Source organism: Anabrus simplex, chromosome 3 (assembly GCF_040414725.1).
Source record: "Anabrus simplex isolate iqAnaSimp1 chromosome 3, ASM4041472v1, whole genome shotgun sequence".
Taxonomy (NCBI): domain Eukaryota; kingdom Metazoa; phylum Arthropoda; class Insecta; order Orthoptera; family Tettigoniidae; genus Anabrus; species Anabrus simplex.
In genome coordinates this window covers 51123804-51149436 of record NC_090267.1, presented here as the reverse complement: position 1 = coordinate 51149436, position 25633 = coordinate 51123804, and the positions used below count along the sequence as shown (strand labels likewise).

At 39.0% G+C, this 25633-nt stretch overlaps 1 protein-coding gene across 1 annotated transcript in view; it reads left to right on the top strand.

The window, feature by feature from the left end:
- The window catches only part of LOC136865963 (apoptosis-inducing factor 1, mitochondrial), a 268552-nt gene that overhangs the window by 230771 nt on the left and 12148 nt on the right, over positions 1–25633 (top strand). Inside the window, exons 11-12 of the mRNA XM_067142533.2 lie at positions 10511–10695; positions 10921–11073. Of these exons, the coding sequence (XP_066998634.2) occupies positions 10511–10695; positions 10921–11073 (338 nt within the window). The remainder of the gene's footprint in view (positions 1–10510; positions 10696–10920; positions 11074–25633) is intronic.

The window sequence follows — 25633 nt, the reverse complement described above, 5'->3', positions numbered from 1 at the left end:
TTGTGTGCTGCCCGCGAGAGACCTAAGGTGTCGTAAGAACTTGGATGGCTTTCGGTCACCGAGCTCCTCCTCCATGAGCAATTGACGAACGCGTTGCTCTTCCGATAGGAAAGAATCCGAATGAGTTCAGTATGCAGATACGCGTATGCATTTTGACCCGGAGGGTTGATAATACTATTTAACTTCCGCGGCATAGCGACTGTCCAGCTGGGAAACAATGTACGTGTATTTTGTTGCGTCTTGTGTGATACCGGATACATTGAACTGCGCTTCTGTCTGACCAGAAAATAGGTAATTTAACTCCCAACACGATTCACTACAGTACTAACCTCTGAGGGTGGTGATTGCAATGTTTGCTGTTGAAGTTGCTGTTGTACGAGGCGATTTTGCTCTTGTAATTGCTGTAGCTGCTGTTGTAATTGCTCCATAGCGACGGCGGTAACTAGCGTGTGAATAGCACTGACTTTAAGTAGAAAACTGTATCACACTATATTAATCACGTCGGGGTCACCAAATTTGGGGTTCATTACACTTACTGACTTACCAGCTACAGTAAACACAACATTTGAATTGAACTGCCTGTTTATTCTGTACGGAACTTTACCTTGTCGTTTCCTACAATGCCGTCCATAGATAACAATATGTAGAAAGGCACTCGATGTATTTGTTTACTATATCTTGTTTTAATTATGCTGCCATGGAAATCATAAAGGAGACGGGCAGTCTACATGCTTTCACTGGCGTTGCCTAGTGTGGCGAGGTCCAGCTGCTGCCCTCTAGGTTCCTGTGGCAGAGGGATGATGTGGTTTCACCACAATCTCAATGTGACAAATGTCATCGAGTGCGAAGAACTTCCTACCAGCATAACACTTAAAGCTCTGTGACTAGTTATACCTCTACAGGATCTGACAAAGGTCTACGCCCCAGGAGCGTGGCAGAGTGGTGTTGTCGTGAGAAGATTCTGGGTTTTTCCACTCCTGCAAAACAGAAATTTCACTCCCAGCCTAATCAACTGAACATCTTATTATGGAACGTTGAGGGCCTAAAGAGCGCCATAATATTGACAAAGATTCACCTACTGTATTCACATGATTTACTCACACTACTCGAGACTGTCGACCAAACTCACAGACATCTGTGGATTCTACTCACGGCATATACCAGCAGTACAATGGCCAAGGGGGAGACCAATACATGGCATTTCATGCTACTACAAATCTAGCCTAGGTAAAATTCAAATTTCGCACGAAGACCAGGACACAATGATATTATCGTTCTGCAATGCGATTTTATTTTAAGTAAATAAATGTCACACGAGAACACGTTCACTTCCTTGTATAAATTACTTTATTTACACGGTAAGTCACAACACACAATTATACATACTAGCAAGTGACACTGCAACTCTTAATAGTGGAATACCCTGAAGTCGATTCTGACAAATACAGATTGTAACATCTTCAATTGTAACTTCTGCAAGCTATTGAAATTATTGAATGATTAAATGGTGACTAAATTAAGTGTAAATAACAAGAATGGGCACCACCTGCAAAACAATTGCAGGAATAATTAACTCTGTAGAGCAACGAGCAACTCCCTCTCCCAAGGCGACGGTCATCAGGCTGACGAAGCTCCAGACTTACTTTATAACCTTACCCGTTGCTATTTACCCCTGAAATTGAAGTTGGGTAGCATGCCTGGTTCATCCTTACTCCACTGATAAAAGATTTAGTGCAAGTTTCATTCCATGACTTTACTCCCAAAATAATAAAAAAATATATATAACAAATACCACAATAATCATCACTTGATGAGATCAACTCCTGTTCGCCGTTTTACAAAGGGCAAATATACAGACAACTAAAAACCACATACAATAGTTGATGAGACCAACTCGTGTTTGCCGCTTACAAAGGCAAATTACAAACATCTACAAACCACCAACAAAAAAAAGCACTACTTGACGAGACCTACGCGTGTTTGCCGTTTACAAGGCAAATTACAAACAACTACCACTAACAAAAATCATCAGTTGACGAGACCATCTCGTGTTTGCCGTTTATAAATGGGCAATTATAAAAACCACTAAAACCACCAACAACAAAAAAGAAACATCACTTGACGAGACCAAGTCGTGTTTACCGTTTACAAAGGCAAATTACAAACATCTACAAACCACCAAAAAATTATTTTCACTATGTACATTTAACATACCTCCAGGTAAGAGTCCCACTGCACTCTCTACTGTTACAAAAGAAAATCCTAATCTGGTAAAGAAAAGTACGATGACTTTCTCTACGTACGGATGCAACCTTCTTTACGAAGAGCATCCCTAACCTTATTTACACACTTCTTCATCAACATCTTGAGTCCTTCCCGATTACTGCACAGGTTAGTGCGACGCCTCACGTTTCTCCAACTGAAACTGCATGCTCGGCCGACGATGAATTCCTTCTTCAAGAAATGTAGAGCTGTTCAAGCTCTATAAAATGGTCCGCAAGGGTATACAATTATAATGTAGACTCAGTATGCACCACCACATCCACTGTACATTGTCTTATAGAAGAATTGTAGTATAGGCCTAATTATTATACAGAGTTTGAGTATCAAACACTTAGTAGCGTCTTTTACAGAACGTCCACCACAAAGCCGGAAACTCGTTAGCATCTGTGATTATACCATGTTCACTCCGTAAAAGATACTCACGAACAATTGAAGATCGCATAGGAAATTGCGCAAAATATGTAGCTCCCGCGCACCGGTCTGAATAAGAAAAACATAGGATCAGCATCAGAATCAGAATGACTTGCCGCACACGCGTACATCCTTATATAGGCTTGCTACACGTGGTTATAGCATCCCGAAAAGTTTACTGGTAGCAACGCTCTCACGGGCACTTCTTGACGCGTCACTCAGTCAACCCAACCTCGCTTAAAACAAAGCCCTCATATTGGCTATCGAGTGTCAGATGTGACATAGAACGTCCACTCACGTATATCCACATTGATCCACTCCAATCTTCAGCCTATACTACCTGCCGTATTCCGGGTTTCCAAACCACTTTGTTGCAACACATTCAACTGACTTCAAGCGTCTTTCCCAATATAGCCACTGTTTTCCGTGTTGCACAATTCTTTGAGCAACCTACACTGCCATGCCATGTGCATATACTTACACAAATTAAAGTTACATATACTGTATATACAAAATTCTCTACTGCAAATTCTTCTTATAATATTATGTTTTTACATATAAATAAACAAAATTACATGATGTGTACATGACTTCAATATTACGAACTATATTACGAAAATTTCCTAACCTAAAAATTTGGGGATCTTACATTCGTACGGTTACAAGATATCAACAACACTGACTCGCGCACTATAACATACTCTCTTGAATTCATTGACTCCACCTCGGAGTTCAACAGTCGCTCGCAGTGCATCACTTGCCTTCGAGTCCAACACTGACTGAGTCCTGACTTGACTGTCTCACTGACTGGCAGCTCTATATATATATATATACTGTTTTTTTTTTTGCTAGGGGCTTTGCGTCGCACCGACACAGATAGGTCTTATGGCGACGATGGGATAGGAAAGGCTTAGGAGTTGGAAGGAAGCGGCCGTGGCCTTAATTAAGGTACAGCCCCAGCATTTGCCTGGTGTGAAAATGGGAAACCACGGAAAACCATTTTCAGGGCTGCCGATAGTGGGATTCGAACCTACTATCTCCCGGATGCAAGCTCACAGCCGCGCGCCTCGATCGACCAGCTAGTCGAATGGAGTACTCCAGTAATGGATCCAACTCAAACTTTTGTTACCGTTTACCAATACACATAGAAATCTCTACAACATTCCTAATGTCTCTGGATAATAAACCTTACAGTAAGTTTCCAGAACCCTTTATATATGCCAAATTACAGTACAATAAGTCTAACATACAAACATTATAGAATTTTCTACCGCTTTCGACTATATAGATTTTGAGGTTAAACTTATACACAATACGTATTTGAGGTTATACAAATTTATACTACATATTTATAGGGAAACCATGCACTAGTCATGTTTAGCATTAAATAAACTATAGTTAAAATATATTAACACATTGCTGACTGGATGCTTGAGCTTGTCACATACACTGTGGACCGGACATTTTTCTACTAAGTATACTAGGGTGCACTTGATTATAAAAATGTACATAAATATTAAACCAATCAATATATTATCTTTAAAGTTGGTATGGGTACTCTCCAATGCCCCTAGTAGTAGTCGATCTGCCTTTACAAAACCATCTTCAGCGTCAATTCCTAACACATCATTAATGTTTACATCGTTGTCGTCGTCAGAATCACTTGAATAAGTAAGTACACTAGGTAAATTATGGCCTGTAGAGGCTTGAATATCTCTTCCACTATCACTCTCACATTCAGTATCCACTAATTCATTAGACTATTTCCATTTGAACGATCATCGGCATATAATTCTTCTAAAATATCGTCGTCAGCTAACACCGTATTCCGCGGGCGCTCCATCTTGTCATTGACTGAACCGGCAGAAAGAAAGTCGACGTTTCGAAACTAAATCAAAGAATAAAAGGCCTTGAATAAAAGAAAAGTGGCAGATATACATCTACGATTTATTCTACTCATTGTGCACGTCCGAAATAGTTCAAGATATGGTCAAGCGATGTCACAGGAAGACCGAGAACAATGTCGTGAATAAAACCGAGATTTCTCGGGGCCTATCCCCTACCGCTGGCGAGCGTACTACGAGATTTCTTGGGGCCCGTCACTCATGTGTTAAACATAATAATAGAAGGTTTTACACCAGTTACGATGTCGTACCTACGACAATATTACACTTCAAATGGATTTCCGTGATAGCCATATATTCAGGGCCACTAACACCTATTGAAGAATTGATAGCAACCATCATGTTTTCTATAGGTCACGTAGCTCCAGACAGACATAATACTAGCAGGAGACTTAAAACTGCCAACTGGACCTCGTAAACCATAGAGTGAAAGAACTACTAGATCTAATGATGGAGGGAGGTTTCATCCTCATCAACAAGGCTGAAAATAGAACGTACTTTCCACATTTAGGGAGCAGCACTATAGATTTACTTATCTATAAAGGTCACAACATTTTGCTATTAAATTATACTGTGTGTCTTTCCACGGAAGAGGCTATGATAGAAGAAATGTTGTCCGGTTTCGGCACAATATACCATCTCAAGAATGGAAAAGAGAAAAGCCTGAAGACACTAACCCCTCACGAAAGATCGACTAAGATATTCTATGGCGGAAAACTGAGAAATGAAAAGAACTTGATAAACACATAAAGAGCAATGACATAGATACAACCTCCCTTTTCCTGAAAAGGACAATCAAGTCAGCAATTATATATAAGCGGAAAAAATGATCACGAATATGGTTCAACAAAGAGTGCTATATGATGAGAAAGAGCGTCATAGATGTCATGCACATAGCAAAATTCAACATGAACCAGGAGCCAATGAAACAATACAGCATCATCAGGAAGGAATACAAATGGCTGCTATTAGTAAAACGCAAGGAACACCTAAAAAAAGAGGTGATAAGAATAGTATAAGAAGCTGTCAATGACCCATTTGTAACATTGAACCCTAGGAAAACGCAAAATAGTGGAAAAATTGACATTCCTATTTAGGAAGAGCACTTCAGAAATATACTAAATGTAGACAAAGATTGCTGCAATCTTGAGGTAGCAGTACCAGGTACATATCGAAAAGAAACAGACCCATTCACAACAGAGGAGGTATATGAAGCTATCATGTTACTAAAAAGCAGTAAGTCCATAGGGCCTGATTGGAATTTGCAGTGAACATGTGAAAGACTCAGCAGAGACGTTACTTTCAAAGATCTCAGCCCTAATGAATCTATGTCTCTGAGTGTGTAACATCTCCACAGCATGGAGAATTTCGACTATCAGAGTAAATTAATGTTCAAAGGGAAAGGTGACGAATCAGATCCGAACTTCTACAGGGGGATAGCTTTGGAAAAGAACGTGTTGAAGATTTTGACAAAGCTTATCACGAAAAGGATTACAGAAGCAGTTTACTATAAACTCCCAGATGAAGAGCTTGGATTCCGTAAAGATCGGAGTACCATGCAGTTAAAAACATGATCATTGACATTGACGAAACCTTACGATATCCAAGATGAAAATTTCATATAATGTTTGTTGATTATGCAAAAGCACTTGACACGGTCAGCAGGCCATTAATAATTGCAAAACTGGAAGCCATAACGGGGGAAGACAAACTCACAAAACTGGTAAGCAACATTCTGACGACTACCTACAAATTGATGACTGTGTTACAACTTTGAATCTGACAATGCAAACCAATGGAGTATTGGAAGGTGACCCACTCAGCCTCCTGCTCTTTAACATAGCGACATATGACATGGTGATGGCAGCTAAGCTTGGAACAGTAAATGTTAACATATAGCCTACTTGTACGCAAATGATATGGTCATTGGTTCGAGTCTAGACTGATGGGCACAGGATAACAAGATGAGAATAAACACTGAGAAAACTGTAAAAATGACGTTTTGGAAAGGAGGCAGAGAAGGAGCTAGTGACAAGATTTACCTAGGTTCAACTCCCCTCGAGTCAGTAAATACATTCACGTATCTAGGATTGATGACATTACAAACAACAACTAGAGTCTACAGAGCCCACATAAAGTCTTGAGCAATGGCGGCAACCAAAGCCATATAAACAATCGCAAAGCTTTCATTGGGAGCCGCTATGAGATATTTTGATGCAAAAATAGCTCCCATCACCACATACGGGCTGATAATGATCTAGGAGAAGCTGACCATGGCGGACTTGAGGACACTTAAAGCAGTCAAGTCGCGCTTTCTGAAAGTTACCCTGGGATATCAAGATACACAAAATCTCGACTAGTGTATGAACTTGCGAAGGAGACCTCTGGATGAAGAGAGGGCTACCATTGACAGACGTCCGGGAGAAACTAATGGAAGACAGAGTAAAGAAGAAAATCTGGATCGACTTCTATGCAACGGAGGCCATGATGAATAGGACATAAAGAAAAACTAACCGAGACCTGCGACACTCGATGGCAGTACACAGATACCACCTTAAGCTGTGTAAAACCTAGTACTTCCATGACCCAGGCGAATCCTGCATATGTAAATTGTAAATTATGCTGTGTGCAATGCAGCCAATACTGTGTATTCACTTGTACAAATCGGAGATCTTCTATTGTGTTTTTTTGTAAAAGTGAGTGATGACAATGTACAGGATAATTCTAGTTTGACCGAGTTTGATAGCTGCAGTTGCTTAAGTGCAGCCAGTATACAGTATTCAGGAGATAGTGGGTTCGAACCCCACTGTCTGCAGCCCTGAAGATGGTTTTCCATGGTTTCCCAACCACCACCGTCATCAGTTCGTTAGAATGACGACTTATTATTTCGTCCATAAGCGATGTCTGCCATTAATTTGAGACTTGGCATTAAAAATCTAAATTCGTGAATATCTCCATTATTATTGCTCACACAGTAAAAATAATATATTGAATATTAAAAATTAGAAAGTAGATAGGTGTATTGTATGACGTCTGTTAATTGCACTTCTTAGGCAGAACTAATATTTCTGGAAAATATCATAATCGTATCTCTGTACTGCACAAATGCGTGGAAGAGAAAATACTTGAAATTATACTTTACATAACTTTTAATAATGTACAGTTTTCCGATACATCTTTAACAGACAAATTTGAAATGTGCCATTTTGGAGCCGTTAACCCTTTGCAGTCCAATTAACAGTCTGGTCCAAATTAATTTTGCACATTTTTACCTAGTCGGATTAAACTCAGATCTTTTATTAGTAACTATAATTATAATATTATTATGATTATTTTATCACATAAACATGAGTCTAGTGAGTTACTTACAGGTTTACACAAAAGTCATCAATGCAGGAGTGAAAAATAACATAAAAAACCGAAGTGGAGTGATGCAGCTAGGAGGAACCTGCGGTCCTCTAGTTTCCTGACCTGATGAGTAACTTAGTTTAGGAGGCTCACTATCATGAAATGTTACTTTCCAGTAAACACTATTGTTGTTTGCATTCCCATTTGTATGTGCAAAAGTATTTTCAGCATCAGTTACTCAAATTATCAACACTGATCTGAGAAGCGTCGTCATTGTCGTGTGCCGTATTCCCTCCTCCACCACGGCCAGTTAGCTTTGTGCGTCTTCTTGCTTTTGTAGCAGACACTGGATTTTCCTCTTCTGAATCTTCAGAAACAGCATATGATGGTCCGGGATCATTCCGTGCTCTTTGACTCACAGGTCCTGTCGCTGAAATTTCACTTGCAATGCTAGAGTTCACTACACCTTCATCTTCACTCGACAGTTCTCGAAACTCTGTCTAATTCAAATAAATAATTATCTTCATTGCTGTCTAAATAAACGTGCATACATATTTCTCCTTCATTCATATTTGACGCTTTTATATCACAAATTCAACTGAGACAATTCGCATTCACAGATAAACACGCCTAGTACAACTCGGGTACACACTGCTCAATGTAAACAAAACAAAACTGACAGGCCGCGGGAAACCATGACGATACACGACTACATATATCTCATATTATTTCCATGGAGATGAAAGAACGGCTTCCTTTGTGGACAAAAATTTGCTCTGGAAACATCAGGGATATCGATCGACCTCAATCTGATCAAGGAACTTCAATAAATAACTCCTTAAATAGAACGAAACAAGGTACAATAAAGCATAAGGGTTAATTGTTTCTATATGCTAATCATATATTATATAGTCTTGTTGACAACCCAGCTATCTCTGAACTTAAATACTGAGTTTCAATAAATTATTTTAAGACATTTTCCCATGGTGTTGATACATATATATAACTAACCAACCAACCAACCAACCAACCAACCAACCAACCAACCAACCAAAGAAACAGACAAAGACTTCTACATACATAAATGAAGCAAATATGAAGTGTGAGGGGAAAAATTTGAAGTGTTCAGACAAAGTAATAATTTTACCTATATAGACATGGCTTTCATGTATTATGGTGCAGGCAAGTTTTTGTAAATTTTTGTGATCATTCCATTTTGCATAATATTAACCATAGGAGGTTTGAATTAATGGTAAATTTGTCCATGAGGTATAGTTCAGTTTCAAACAGTAACTGTGTTAACATTTCTGTGTCAAGATCTATTTGTTTTTGTAGTATGTCTCAAATCAAATTTACTATAATAATACCGTTATTGCAACCAGTGGTCAGAATATTACATGCAGAAACATTTAATAAGAAGAATAAAATCTTATAATTTTGTCAGTCTTTGCAGAATTGTGTGAGTTAATTTCTGTTGGTGCACAATAACACATGATAGGGGATCTCTCTCTCTCTCTCTCTTTAAATTATACATAGCTTACGTTCACACTTTTAGACCAATTTGTGATATTTTTCTGTCCTGCATACGCAGTAGTGAAAACCATGCATGGCAGATCTAGTCATAAAATTTCTGAGCTTGCATTTATTCTGTGTTCATCATTGCATCAATCCTGTAAAATTCTCTTTTTTTTGTCCATTCTCTTAGTAATTTGGTATATACTATGGTAGATTGCAGCTTAAGGTGGTGTTGGAGCTCTTCTAGGAAGAATTGGTCTTTAGCCAAAGTATATGCTGGTGGAGACATGGTGTATTTTGATAGGCATAATGTTCTCTTTAGGAACATTTTTGTCACTCTTTCTACGTCCGGATTTCTTTTTCTAGTCCATTTATTATAATGGGTGCAATTATTAGTTGGACAAGTGTTGTGGCTGTAGCCAGAGTTAGTCTGTGTAAGTTCTTTATTCCATTTATTGCCCTTGTTGCAGCTATGTTTCATTCTTTAAAGTGCTTGGTGAATACGTTTCCCTGTATTTGCAAGGTGATCGCGAGATATTTAAAGTGTGAAATCTTTGTTCGGGGATTTTTTGTTTATTGTGTTATATCAGTGGTTGTGATACACCATCCTCTTCTGAATGTCAATTTTACTTTTTTTTGTCTCCATTTAGTTGTAATTCATTTTTGTCAGCCCATAAAATTAGTTTGTTGGATGTGGTCTGTAGATGATTACTATCAATATTGAAATTTTTACCTACATGAGAGTCCTGGAGAGGATATGAAATTTTCAGTGCCGAACATCAGGTGTTCAACAAATGGTGGACTGCTAATTTACTGAGGTTGATAGCAGAATTGCTTTTAATGCAGTGATGGTTCCACATAGTTGAATTGCTTAATTTCTTCTTTTTCTTAATGTAATTGTGTAAGGAATGTGATGAAAATGTTAATATATTTTCATCTATGGATGTTAATTACAGTATTTTTATTTTGATGAATTTTTGTATACCTCCTGATTTGTAAATCCTTTTATAATTCATCTTTTTATAATTTTGAATATGTTTTCTCGGTAGGTAAACCATATTGGCATCAATCCATGTTTTGGTCTGACCTGGGTCCAGAAGTTGGCTATGAAGCAATTGGGATAGTAGATGCCACCCTTCCCACTGTTGGTGTGTTTGCTAAAGCCACAGAGAAGGACACACCCAAAGCTGTCGTCACAGCTACTGATGAAGGGAACCGAGCTAAGACTGAAGCTGTAAGTTGTGTTACTCAAATTTGTCTGCTATTCAGATGGGATTCATTTTATTCTTTATTATTATTATTATTATTATTATTATTATTATTATTATTATTATTATTATTATTATTTGTGTGTTCAGAATGCGAAGCCTATTATTATTATTATTATTATTATTATTATTATTATTATTATTATTATTATTATTATTATTATTATTATTATTATTATTTGTGTGTTCAGAATGCGAAGCCTGTGAGCCCAGCGGTCAAGTCACCGTCACCTCCTAAACAGGGTGAAGACTATGGGAAAGGTGTTATCTTTTACTTGCGTGATGATATTGTTGTGGGAATCGTATTGTGGAATGTGTTCAACCGCATGTCTGTCGCTCGTCAGGTAAGTTCCTTGTTGGATTACCTTATATCTGACTTCTCTGTTTTATTCAAGCCTTTTGGGATTGGTATTTTCCTTCAAAATAATACTTACAGAAAATTTGGAAGTTCAAATAAAATATATTTCATGGACTTTTTTTCTCTTCTATTGGTATTTGTAATTTTCTGGTATGAGACTGCTGAATGTTCTTTATTTAAGCTACAGGTCATAATAACGTAACATGAAGGGCAACCCTCTGAAATAGCTTATACCTTTAAATACGTGGGCATTACTCTACAGACAACAATTGCTTCATTCTAAACCTGCATGAAAGAAAGATCCACAGTAGCAACAAAAGCAACACATGATATAGAGAACATTCAACAGCTATCAATCGAAACACCCCTGGCCCTCTTATCCACCAAAATAATGCTGATTCTGACTTGTGAAATTGAGGTTGCTTATCTGGCCTAAATTGTCAGTGAAAAACGTAACTGCTATAGAGAAGGTTAAAGCCTATTTCTTGAAACAGTCCCTGTCCTATCAAAACATACTTCAAGGCTGGCCTGTGAATTGATCGAAGCTCTCAGAAAAGAAATTGGCGTGAGTGATATGCAGCAGATGCCGTGATAATGATAGACTGGAAATAAACGAACTACAACCTAAAATGCATCATTACATGCTTTGCTTCCCATGACTTCTGTCTTGTCTTAATCTAAAAGCTAATTTCTTCCTTATCACTACTGTGGGCTTATTGCATTAGCTTTGTTGCACATCAGTACTGTTGTATACAAGGAATCGGCATACAGAAACACAACATAAATTTATTGCTTCAGTAAGTTTTTACACAATATATACATAAATATAACTGAACTTTTCTTGAAGCTGGATGAACTTGTATGCAATTAATGATGATATTAACAGTAGACTGAGGGTCTGTTGAAATATACACTTTATACACATGAGAGTTCTATATACACACGAATCTATCTTGAGGAGATAATCTGTCAAATAAGGGAGAGTTCAAGATAGTCGAAAACTATCTGCTTGATAGAATTACTAGTGTAACTTGCAATGAAAGTTCGTACTAACAGAATGCTAGTAATTGCCGTAGGCTTGTCAGGAGCTGACATAAATATATTCACAATTAGTAGAATACTAATGTTGATGTCGGAGCATAAGTGAGGACTGTGGGATGAGTAGAATACTGACATCGGGGCTCGACGTGGCTACAGGAAGCGGGAGGTGAGGCAGTGTCTAGAGGTGAAACCTCATCACTAGAATTCAGTCTACCTGTTCGATACACATGTTTAAGAGGGATAGCCTCCGTGTTCGACTTGCAGTGTAATCTGGCGTTAGACACTGGGGAGTCCTAGGAAGTAGCGGAATGCTGCTCCTTTTATAGCGCTGGCTGACGTCACAAGCAAGCGCACTGCAGTCACCTCGTAGAGTCTGGAAAGATCCGGACTGCGGCGTGTTGCGGAACTATCAGGCGCAGAGCTGAGATCACGAAGGACACACAACAAATACAATTTCACGTATTAAACTACTACTACTACTACTACTACTACTACTACTACTATTACTACAACTTTTGTTTTTGCTAGTTGCTTTACGTCGCACCGACACAGATAGGTCTTATGGCGACGATGGGACAGGGAAGGGCTAGGAGTGGGAAGGAAGCGGCCGTGGCCTTAATTAAGGTACAGCCCCAGCATTTGCATGGTGTGAAAATGGGAAACCATGGAAAACCATCTTCAGGGCACTACTACTTAAGTCTAAGAAAAGCTCATTTTCAAGTATGATACTTGATGAATTTCTTTTCAAGCTCCTAGTGTTTCACTTCTTCAGTTCCATTTCGGATATTAGCTCTGTAGTTTAATGGAATAACGTAGCCGATTTGTGGATGCATCATGTACATTTTATACAGGCCGAGTGGTTGTATTTCTCTAGATTAGGAGTTAAGAAGCAAGATACAGTGGAACCTCGATTATCCGTTCCCGGAAACTGTTTTCCCAGATTATTCGTTCAAATTACATGTTCCCGCAAGCATCCTAATTAAATCATGTTGTAAACATCCTGCATTATCCGTTCTATGATGAAACGATTTCCCGGGTCAACCGTCCGGAAATTTAAATCCCATCAACGCTAAATCCTCGGCGAAGCGTTTTTCAAGAAATATATCATGAAAGGGCGGCTACGGCATACTTGTGGATCTTGGCGTTAACGCCCCATCATTGTGATAATTAGAGCAAATTCTGCACTGCAAAATGAACTTGCATAAGGGACGTCTTAGCATCGAATTTAAGTATCTAGATTTTTAACGTGTGTACCGGTATTTAATGTTTGAAGCCTGCCCGCGGTCTAACTTGCCTGCCTCTCACCTGGAGGGCCCGGTTTCAATTCCCGGCAAGGTCAGGCATTTTTACCTGGATGTAAGGGCTGGTTCCAGGTCCACTCAGCCTATGCGATTACCTTTAATTGAGGAGCTATGTAATGATAGATAGTGACCCAATCTGGAGAGCCAGGAATAACGGCCAAGAGGATTCGTCACACTGACCACACATCACCTCGTAAACTGCAGGCCTTCGGACTGAGCAGCAGTCACTTGGCAGGCAAAGGCACATTAGGGCTGTAGTTTGGTTTAGGAGTGTTTGTAAGATTATAATTATACATACCATATTTACACGAATAATCCCCGCATATTTAAAAAAAAATTGAGGTACGAAATTGGGATGCAGGTTTTATTTCCGTTGAGGTTGGCAACACTCTCCTGGTTCTTGTAGTTTTTGATGTTGGGTGTACAGTTATGCTTTGTGAACCGCAGATGGAAGGAAACTGCCCCCATATGTCATATTTAAATGGAAAACAATGCAGACTTTTAATTCAAGACATTTACATTTTTTTTTAAATAGTATTTTACAGAGTAATTTGAATTTGAATTTTCTCGGCATGCGTCTTCCGTAACATACAGGGGTAGCTGTCCGCACTTTTACTCGCTTCGGTGTGTCTACAGTGTGTTTCTTAGTTGCTAAGTTTCAGTGAAATCGAAATTTGTTTGTATTCAGTGTTTCCACGAACCTGCTACGCTGGCGTAGCAGGGGGAGAGGTGATACTCCCACGTGGCGCGTCCCAGGTGGCGGATAGGGGGGTCCTAACCGGCTTGCCGGCAGACTTGAGGGAAATAAAATACCTCTCGCGGACCAAACACTCACCCGCTGTGGGTGGGGGAGGCTGACGAATAATACACCCATGGTATCCCCTGCCTGTCGTAAGAGGCGACTAAAAGGGGCGACCAAGGAATGATTGTATTAAAACCATGAAACTACTTTTGATTAGTACCATCACACGCGGAACACCATCGGTCGCTTTTATTGTTAGGTAATCCATAGTTTTGTGATTCGTAGCACTCGAGTGGGGTTCAGTGTGGGTTTCCAGTACCAGTGAGTCGTGCCTGTGTGTGCAACATCACAGGTCTGGGCGTTGCCTGTGAGTTGTACCCGTGTGAGCGACACCATGCATCTGGGCGTAGCCTGTGAGTTGTACCACTATACGAGCGACACCGTAGGTCTGCGTTGCCAGTGATTAGTACCCACTGTGTATGAACACCACGGGAATACCGGCGCCCGTGATTAGTACACCTAGGTGAGGAACCTCATCGGTTTGCGTTGGCTATGAGTGGCGCCATTGTGTGAGAAACACCATAGGTCTTTACGACGTACAATACTTGTGAGTAGTACCTTAATGTTTGGAACACTGTGAGTTTACGCTACCTAAAAGGTTTGTTTTATCACCTATTCAATACATATAAATGTTATAAATTAGGAATTTATTATTGATTCCACTTGAGACATGTTTCGCCCTTCATTGAGGGCATCATCAGTCAAATTATCACCTCAAGGCAAAAAATCAGGTACCTGGTTAGTAGTTGACATGCACAAATTAATACATATTATTAATACACATACAAAAATTAAGTATGGGAAATAGTTGTACAAAAGTGATGGTTGAACATATAGGTTTATAGATGAGAAGTCAGCACCAATGCGTAAAATTAAAATAGTAGAGTTCGGCAGTGGTGCTCTGGAGAACAGTTGACGCAATCATAGGAAAATATAAAGTTTAAAAATATTTACATTATAACAATGAAGGGAGAAAAGGTGTAGTGTTCGGTGTCAATGTTTGTAACCAAAAATTAATGTCAAAGGTTGGCAACTATACAGTATTTACATTGTTCAATTGAACAGTTGAGATAAAGTTTTAAAATATTTACATTATAACATTCAGCGTAAATGTTTGTAATAAAAAATAATGTCAATGGTTGTTAACTATATAGTAATTACATTATCTAATTGAACAGTTGAGAATTTACAATTATATACATATTTACACAAGAGCAGCTTGGTGCGCAAGGATAAAAAATTCTAGTACTAAGTGCGTCCTGATGTTTTAGAGGTTGGAAGAAGGAATTAGCATTGACATTTCAGAAATATGTAGAGCGGTTTATTTTAGTTAAAATCACCGGGGGTAGGGAAATATTTCATAGCCAAATGAGGTTTTATAGGCATCAAGCTGAAAGTTGTCTGGTTGCAGCACCGAGATCGGTACGGAGACTGGTCAGTGTGGATGGAGATTCATGGGTATTCCGTGCGTTTGAATGGCAACAATGGTGACAGTTATTAGTGGGTAATTGCTAATTAGGAAAATGTTGCGGGTTGAAACTTTCGCTTAATCTTTTAGTTGACTTCTGTAGCATCGAATGTGATGTGAAGACATCGGTGTGAGATGCTGGTGAGACAAATTGATATTGTTCCGTGGAATAAAGTATGGCGGACTTCGGGATGAAGTTATTGTTTTTTACTGGTCTGGTGAGATAGAATAGAGTTGCTTGTGTTGTGAACTGCGGTGGAGAGATTAGAATGTATATGGCAACTGCAGAGTCAGAGCGTTGTAGCTGGGGTGAGGCATCTTCTCATTCTGACTGCGAAGAGGAGCCGTAGTGGCACGCCATATTCGTGCCGATGTGCGCTGGGCTCCGGCGTGTTGTTGAAAGTTGTATTGTATGAAGTGGAAGTTATGTGTAATTGAGATGTTAATAGTATTAGTTGGTGTGTAAGAAAGGTTTATGGTAAGTAATGAAGAGTGAATGTTATGTTGCATACCTGATGTGTCGCTGAGAGGTAATTGTTGATGAGTATTGGTGGACTATGAAGGAGGCTCAGTCGGTAATACGCACATGCGGTTAGCAATGGCGGCGGTAGGGGTGGAGAGCTTTGGGGGGTAGGGGCATGGGCGGAGTCATGCGCAAAGGTGAGCTGTCAGAATGGAGGAAGGTAGAGTGGAGGGGCGAGCTTGTTGTGTATTGGGAGTGCTGGTTGATGTAGTGTTGGTTTATAAAAAGAGGGGGGGGGGGGGTGTATATGGACTCGAAAGTTACGCGGATAGTATTGATGCCTTTTTGTTAATGTGATGAATGTTATTTGCTTGTGTTGGGTGTTGTTGTGTTTTTGAAGGTCGAGTGGTTCTTATTTCTCGTGCTGTATTGGTGGGGTCGTGGTGGAGGGGGAGGTGCTTGGGTGGGAGGATGTGTGGGCTTGCTGTCGTTGTGTGTGGGGGAATTGGTCGGAAAGGGGGAGGTGGGGGGTAGGGGGGTAATTGTCGACGTGCTGGGTGAGTTAGTTAATGTGGTATTGAAGATTTTAGACAAGTTGTTGCCTTGAAAATTTATTTTTTGTAGTAAGGTGGGAATTTGTTCATAAAGGGGTTTTTTTAAATCTATTATATCGTAGAGGTTTTTGTCTTTATTGAAGTGTTGGTCTAGATAGATGTATAGGTTCTCAAACTCAGTCATTAGTTTGCCTTTCTCGACTTTTTTTAGGCTTGTTAAGTCTTGTTCTATTGTGGTGAAGTGGTGGCCAGTGTCCCTCATGTGGGTGCTCATTGCGGAAAATTTATTATGTTTTTGGGCATTGTAGTGTTCTAAATAACGGGTTTGGAAGCTTCGGCCAGTTTGTCCGATGTACGAGGAATTGCATTGTGAACAGGTGAGTCTGTAAATACCTGAGCCCGCGTAGTGGTTTCTTCTTGGGTTGACAGAGTTCTGGTTGAAAAATATGTTCTGGTTCGTGTTCTGCGTTTTGAAAGCAATGTTGACTTCCACTCCTCCTCCCCTACCACTCCTCCCCTCCCCCCTCCTAATCCAACAATGGCCGCTCCCCAGACCTAAACTATACAACACGCTCTGTTTCTTCTTCATCTCGCGACATAGCTTTTCCGCCTCATGTCCCGCAATAAACATCACAGAAACCTGCCCCCCCCCCTACACGTAATGCTGCAACAATACACCACAAATACTGGCACAGTCAACCTCCAAACTCTCAAAAACGTATTCCTGAATACCAATTTTATATTCTTGTTGAGCTGAATACCGGACCTGTGAAGATTACAAGATTATTTTGTGCATCTACAGAATGGTTGTTATTGAAGCTATGTAATATAGAGAGAGACTTTCATAGGTGGTTAAATGAAGAAGTTATATCATGTTCAAGATCATCCTTTCACATCTCTACACAGTATTTAAAATACAACTCTTCTCAGAAGAATTCTTAAGGTTTCACCTTACTCTTTCCTGCCTGCTGGCTCTTTAGAAATGTGTGCGCGTGCGTTTTTGTATTCATGTATCATTCAAGGCAAATATTTTCGCACTGCAAGTTGTGTGGTTAAGCTCATTTTTTAATATGCATAACGATGCATTTGTTTCTACATTCGGCCCTGTTTTCATCTCCTCGTAAGATGTGCATTGTTTAATGTAACACCTTGTGTATAAATTGGGTTAAATGAAGGAGTTATATCATGTTCATAATCATGCTTTCACGTCTCTGCACAATATTAAAATGAAATTTACCGTTAGCTATTGTTGAAAGTGAAGGAGAATTTCCTGTTGTATATGTTTATCAGGAACTCAAGGGAGACTTCATTAGCTAGTCGGAACATAGAAAAAATGATGAACTCTTCTCAGAAGAACTCTTAAGGTTTCACTTTACTTTTTCCTGCCTGCTGGCTCTTCGGAATTGTATGCGCGTGTGTTTTGTATTCAGGAATCATTCAAGACGAATATTTTCACACTGCAAGATTTGTGGTTAAGACTATTTTTAATATGTATAACTTTCCCTGTTTTTATCTCCTTGTAAGATGTATATTGTTTAATTTCCTGTTGTTTATGTTTATCAGGAACTCAAAACGAGACTTCATTAGTTAGTCGGAACATTGAAAGTATGATGAACTCTTCTCAGAAGAACTCTTAAGGTTTCACCTTACTTTTTCCTGCCTGCTGGCTCTTTAGAAGTGTGTGCGCGTGCGTCTTTTATTCAAGAATCTTTCAAATTCAAATATTTTCGCACTGCAAGTTATGTGCTTAAGCTTATTTTTAATATGTACAACTTTTGCTCTCTCAACGGTGCATGTGTTTCTACATTCGTCCCTGTTTTTATCTCCTCGTGAGATATATTATTTAATGTAACACCTTGTGTAAAAAATGGGTTAAATGAAAGGAGTTACATCACGTTCAAGATCATGCTTTCACGTCTTTGAAAAATGAAATTTACCGTTGGTCTTTATAGCTATTGTTGAGAGTGAAGGAGAATTTCCTGTTGTGTATGTTTATCAGGAACTCAAGGGAGACTTCATTATTTAATCGGAACATAGAAAAATGATGAACTCTTCTCAGAAGATCCCTTAAGGTTTCACTTTACTTTGTCCTGCCTGCTGGCTCTTCAGAAATGTGTGCGCGTGTGTTTTATACTCAGGAATCATTCAAGAAGAATATTTTCGCACTGCAAGATGTGTGGTTAAGGTTATTTTTTAACATGTATAACTTTTGCTTTCTCAACGATTCATTTGTTTCTATATTCATCCATGTTTTTATCTCCTTGCAAGATTTGTATTGTTTAATGTAACACCTTGTGTAATATGAATGCCTACACACTGGCCTATTTTCCCATTTTTTGGCTGATGATGACGCCAACACAGCGTCGAAACTAGTCCCAAGTGCAAATACATGTTATAAATAAACCTATAACATTTTTGTATTGAAAAAGTGGAACCTTTCTAGTTTTTCCTATCTTCCAAGGTTTTACTGTATCGCAAAACTAAAAAACGAGTTCGCAGATATGTCTGTGTCAAGTGTTTACATTGCACAAAAGAATTTTCCACCACTGGTTGTGTTACTATCTGAGTAAAAAAGAGACAGCGTGTGAGAAGTGTTTTAGACGTGGAATGTGTTTATCATCTCAGATGTTCAAGCAAAGTAGCTATACCTGTCATGTTCATATTTGCGTAAATACTATGTGGAACTTGAGGAGTGATATGAAATTTTTGTTTATGCCAACATTACTCTTTCAATGGAAGGAATTTTAAGCCTTGACACTCAGTCTTGATGGTAACTCTCCAGGTGTGACAGAATGTCTAGCTATAGTACCATCTTGAAAGGAACAACCAATAATTTCTGTTTGAAAACATTAAATGTTCTGTGTTATCTTTCTCATTGACAATTCGGCACAGGATATGGGAATTCAGAAGGATCATATCCAAAATATTTTAAAAAATCTTTTTGTAGGCCTTGGGTGTCTTACACTTAACATGAAACTGGCTAAGAATTTGGTCTCGTAAATCTACTCCTCCCATGTTGGCCTTATAGGATATTATAGCTGTGGGCTTTAATAGGACAACTCCAGTCTTCTGGTCAATCTTTCCAGTGCACGCGAAGTCCAGTCCATGCATTGTTGAGAGCACTAAAACATCCTTATTGTCCCTCCACTTTTTTCAATTGGCCCTTCCTAAAATAGGGTGCGAGGATTATTCGGCGACGGGGATTATCCGCGTAAATAGGGTATTAATATATAAGTAATAATAATAACAACGTAAACGTTTCCACCTTTTCAATACTAAAATATATTCACAAAATTATAAATTACACGGTACTAGTTTCGACCCATCTAGTATAAATAATGCAGCCAACCTAAACTCAATCCTAAATTTAATCAAAGGTACTTTTCCAAGACAATTACACTTTCTCCTGCACCCTTCAGCCCCACCTTAAGCCTTCTTCCTAAGCCATATATATTATATATGTCATTTCAATACAAGAACTTACTGATTTCCATTATTATAATTTTTACAACACCCCATTTATACTTTATTCTTTGTTAAAAACCTCTTAGTATGTATATTCCTTGTATTATTAACTATTACCATAATAACATCTCATTTCACTTGTTATTCTTTAAAAAACATTTTCTTAGGATTTCGCCAAAAGTGATCTTTGCTCCAATACAGCTGATGATGACCCCTAGATGGGTCGAAACTAGTACCGTGTAATTTATAATTTTGTGAATATATTTTAGTATTGAAAAGGTGGAAACGTTTACGTTGTTATTATTATTACTTATATATTATTCTCAGTTCAATACGGACCATAAACATGAAATTCATAACCATTAATAAATAGGGTATTTCATTTTTGTGATGTTTAGCCAAATCATTGATGGTTTTCATTCATTCCTGGATTTTCCATTCTCCCTGTCGTACATTCCCTCCCCCATTGTTCCTCCAAAAATGGAGAATCGAGGTTCCACTGTATCTTGTAATGACATGAAGTAAGAGTGATCTCACTGTGATTGGAGGGGAGTCTGATGCAAATATAAATATTAATGGAAAGCATAGGAAGAGGTAAGGTCCTAATGGATTAAATATACATTTACCAGTATCCAGGGCCTTTTATTATTACGAAGGCTTTTTTTTTTTTTCAACCTCCGATTGCGCAGGTAAAGAACCATACAAGCTGTGTGAACTGTTCGCGCATGGAAGGTGACTGCGCAAGTTCTCCCCTCTACCCGTGGTCACAGCCAACTTCCTCACACCAGTGTGAGCCGAGGTATTGGCACAGAAACATGGCCGCTACTATTGACGCTCCCGCCAAATGTGAGGTACGTTGTGTGATACGTTTCCTTCAAGCAGAAGGGAGGAGTGCAGCTGACATTCATCGACGAATGAGTCGAGTATACGGTCCAAACATTATGAGTGATGGTGTTGTGCGTGAATGGTGCAGGAAGTTCAAAGAAGGCCGGACCGATGTTCACGATGAAGGGGGGCAAGGACGCAAGTCTGTCGCTACAGATAACTTTATTCACGAAATTGACCAAGAGGTTCGCAAGAACCGAAGGTTTACCGTAAGCGAGTTGTGTGAGAAATTTCCTGCAGTTTCAAGGTCATCTGTTTACAAGATCCTAACAGAACACCTGGGCTACAGGAAATTGTGCGCCCGATGGGTTCCAAAGATGTTGTCTGATAACCACAAAAGTCGCCGGATGGCAGCAGCGTTGACGTTTCTTACCCGTTATGAGGCTGAAGGTGGCGATTTGTTGAAGAAAATTGTGACTGGCGATGAGAGTTGGGTTTCGTACATCACCGCCAAAACAAAACAAGTCACGTCAATGGATGCACACGCACTCACCAAAGAAACCGAAGAAGTTTAAGCAAACCTTCAACGAAAGGAAGATGATGGCTACAGTCTTTTGGGACCAAAAGGGTGTGTTGCTAGTTGAGTTCATGGAACGGGGGTCTACGATCAATGCAGCTGTTCATTGACAGACTTTACGACGACTGCGGAGGGCCGTACAGAACAAACTACGAGGCATGCTGACGTCTGTAATCCTCTTCATTCATGACAACACACGCCCTCACAGTGCTCGTGTCACCCAACAACTTCTGCAGGAGGAATTTCGGTGGGACATTTTGGACCACCCACCGTACAGTCCCAATTTAGCACCGAGTGACTTCCACCTCTTCCCGGGACTGAAAAAGTGGCTGGGAGGGCAGAGGTTCCAAGAGGATGAAGATCTTCAAACCAACGTTCGGGCCTATTTAAACTCACTGGCGGCAACATACTGTGCAGAGGGGATCGAAAAGCTTGTCCACAGGTATGACAAATGCCTCAACCTTTATGGTGATTATGTTGAAAAGTAACCACATTTGTACCTAACATTTGGTTAATAAATTCCTTTGGATACGTACGCTTGTCTTTCATTAATGACCCTCCGGAGGTTGAAAAAAAAAAAAAACGCCTTCGTAAATGCAAAATCATCCTACAAATTGTTGTGACTAAGTATCAGTAGAACATCGGATGCAAAATCTGAAGGCTTTGGGTTCAGGTCCATCCAGTATCTGGTTGGCTATTTGTACTCCGTACTTAACATCTCTTTTGGCATGTACAGTATAGCCAGAAAAGTAGTACAGTAGAACCCCATTTTAATGTGCTCGCTTTTAACCCATATTCACCCAGCCTCCATTTGTACTGACATAGCTAGGAAACCGCCAACTTTTTAGTTTGCAACCTTGGTGTTGCAAGCTTTCAGTTAAAACAGTATAGTGGGTGATCGTTTACAAATATTATCATGGGACCTCGTTTATATTGAGAAATTTCACACTACTGCTCATGACACAAAAACAGAACAATACAGAAAACAAACACACAAAAATCCCTGTGAAAATTAAAATTTTTCATTACATATCTTACCTCAGAAATTCTTTTAGTGTGTGGAATGGCTGAAAATGGTCCATACAAATTGGAACTTTACGTTGATCACACTGCCAAGGTGGTCTTCTTCCTCTACTTGTGTTTCAGGCATGCAACACACCGTTTTGTTTTTCCAGAACCCTTTGCAGCAGAGGGTTCCACTTTGATTCGGAAATGGCGGCCACTCAGTCTTGATGGTAACTCTTCAGGTGTGAGAGAACGTCTAGCTACAGCCCCATCTTGAAAGGAACAACCAATAATTTCTTCTGCCAATTTCTGTTTGAAAACATTAAATGTTCTGTGTTCTTTCTCGTTGACAATTCGGTGCAGGATATGGGAATTCAGAAGGATCATATCCAAAATATTAAAAAAATTATTTTTGTAGCCTTGGGTGTCTTACGCTTAACATGAAACTGACTAAGAAGGTCTCGTAAATCTACTCCTCCTTTGTTGGCATTATAAGATATAATAGCTGTGGGTTTTAATATGACAACTCCAGTCTTCCGGTCAATCTATCCAGTGCAAGCAAAGTCCTGTCCATGCATTGTTGAGAGCACCAAAACATCCTCCTTGTCCCTCCACTTGACTGCACACATATTGTTGCAAAAATATATAACTTCCCGCCTTCCTGGAGCTGTTCCTTACCTATTTCTTTGGGCATTTTCCTATTGGCCCTGACTGTTCTACACATTTGTCCCTTTTTAGTGTAATTAATGATACAGATCCGGTGATGAATATCTACAATTATCTACATAAAAACAATAGCCCTTATCCAGTAAATTACAGTGAGACATCTTATCTATCTCTATCTTGCTGCTAGCTGGCATATCATTGTTTAATATTAAGAATTTCATTATGGTCCGTATTGAATCGAGATTTACAATGCTTATTAAAGATAAAAGGTTTCCACCTATTCAATACACTGACATAGTGATTCATTTAAGACATCACATTTTTATTATAAACATTATGGTGTACATTATAGTACCGGTTTCGGCAACTCGCGTGCCATCATCAGCCATTGAGAAAATTATTGCAAGGTATTGACTTTATCTCGACCGACATACTGTATATTTTGAAGGAATGTATGTAACCCTTGTTTGAGGAGGACAGTTTATAAAACTTTATACCAAACCGTGCACACTTAGATTTGTTGTACTGAATGAAATGAAGACTGCATTTCATCGGCGATTCGTCTAATAAAATGTTCCTGCCAGGTGTGTACAAAGTTCTAAATATGGTTTCAGTCATCTCCTCCATCTCCTTTCTAAAAGGATCGGATGTATCAGTGACCTCATTATTTGCCGAATGTAAATATTTGTTCATCTCGAGAAATCCACCGTGAGGCATGACAGTTCTAAAATAGGGTGCATCAAGAATTACATCGTTGCACCAGTAACTCTGAATTGTTGGTTTTTGTACCAGTCTCATTAGAATACAAAGAGCTATTATCGTAATTACAAAGATGCACACAGGAGATGCTGTCAGTTATGTACACTGTTTTATTTATAAATTATAACTGCCACATTAGCATGTCAGCCAACTACCAACACAACAAACTCACAACATGAGTTCACACACTTACAACTCCTCACTAACAACTCAACTCCCAAGACTGTCTCTTTATATACCTTGCGTGGCAGGCTTCTAGAAAAGTATGACACAACCTGTTTTCACAATTAAGTATTTATTTATTTTCCACCTAGTCGATACAATGATTGCTTAAGGCAATTTTTAATGGTTAAAAGTGGTACATGTTTCGTATATTGTCAACATCTTCAGCCACATAACACTGTTTAGATGAAAAATATATAAATTGACAAAGTAATGCTTTAGAGGAAGTGTCCTTATGATAATATGTTAAAATCCCCACAAACGGCAACTTTGGCCTTAAACTTCAAAAATTTTTCCATTATAATTCAAAATTCTTAAGAAAAACATAAGCATCGGCATTTGGAGATCTATACAAACTAACAATTATCAAATTCTGATCAACCAGCTTCACACAACTAAATTTTCCCTCTAATTCCACACAATATTGACTTACATCAATTTTTACAAATTTTAAACACTCTCTAACTAAAATCCCAGCTCTCCCATTTTTCTTTTTACTCCTACAAAATATATCTGCAACAGTATATCCACGGGGCACAAAATATTCTACTTGATTTTCAGAAAGCCAATGCTCCGATACACAAATCACATCAACTTTCTCGGTTTGGCAAAAGTGTTCTAATTCTAACAACTTATTTCTAATGCATTGGATATTCACTTGCAATAAATTGAGAGATTTACCCTTGCTATCCTTCTTTTGGATGCCATTCACCTCTAGGCAACTACTTTTTGTAGCACTCATTATTGGTGGAGATTTCTGACCTGAAGTTTCATGTACTGGTATTTTATGAATAGGAGAATAACATACCTCAGTTTGGCTACTTACTAAACTATCTTTGATAATGGTTTGATTTGGTGACCGATCTGATTCGGTCACAGATGCTAGTTTTGGTTTACATGGCCTCTTAAAATTCATAACATTTTCTAGTTGACTGAGCCAGCTTGAAGAACAGCTGGCTCTTTCTACTAGTTTTCCTGGTCGGTATTATAACCTGAGGGAGTTGCATTTTTCAAACTACATATCTTATGATTAACAAAATTGTGAACAATATTAGCAATCTTTCGTTTACCTAAATTGTTTAGATGGAGGGCGTGTTTTGTATAATAGCGTCTCTCAAAACTGCTGCATTCAGTAACCTGAGTATTCCGAAAATGTTTACAAATTTTAACAATATCTGTATTGACCTTGTCCACTTCAATGTTCACACACGAGTCTCTACTCAGATCATGCCTATGGGGCACGTTCACTACAAAGACGTTAGTGTGAGTCAGCTTCCCTAGTGTATGTTTAAGTTGTGATCTTACATTCTTGCTGTCATCATGAGCTACGTCGTTCGTCCCACCGATGATAAGCACTGTATCGCCACTCCCGAAGTTCCTAGTTGCTTCTTCTACATC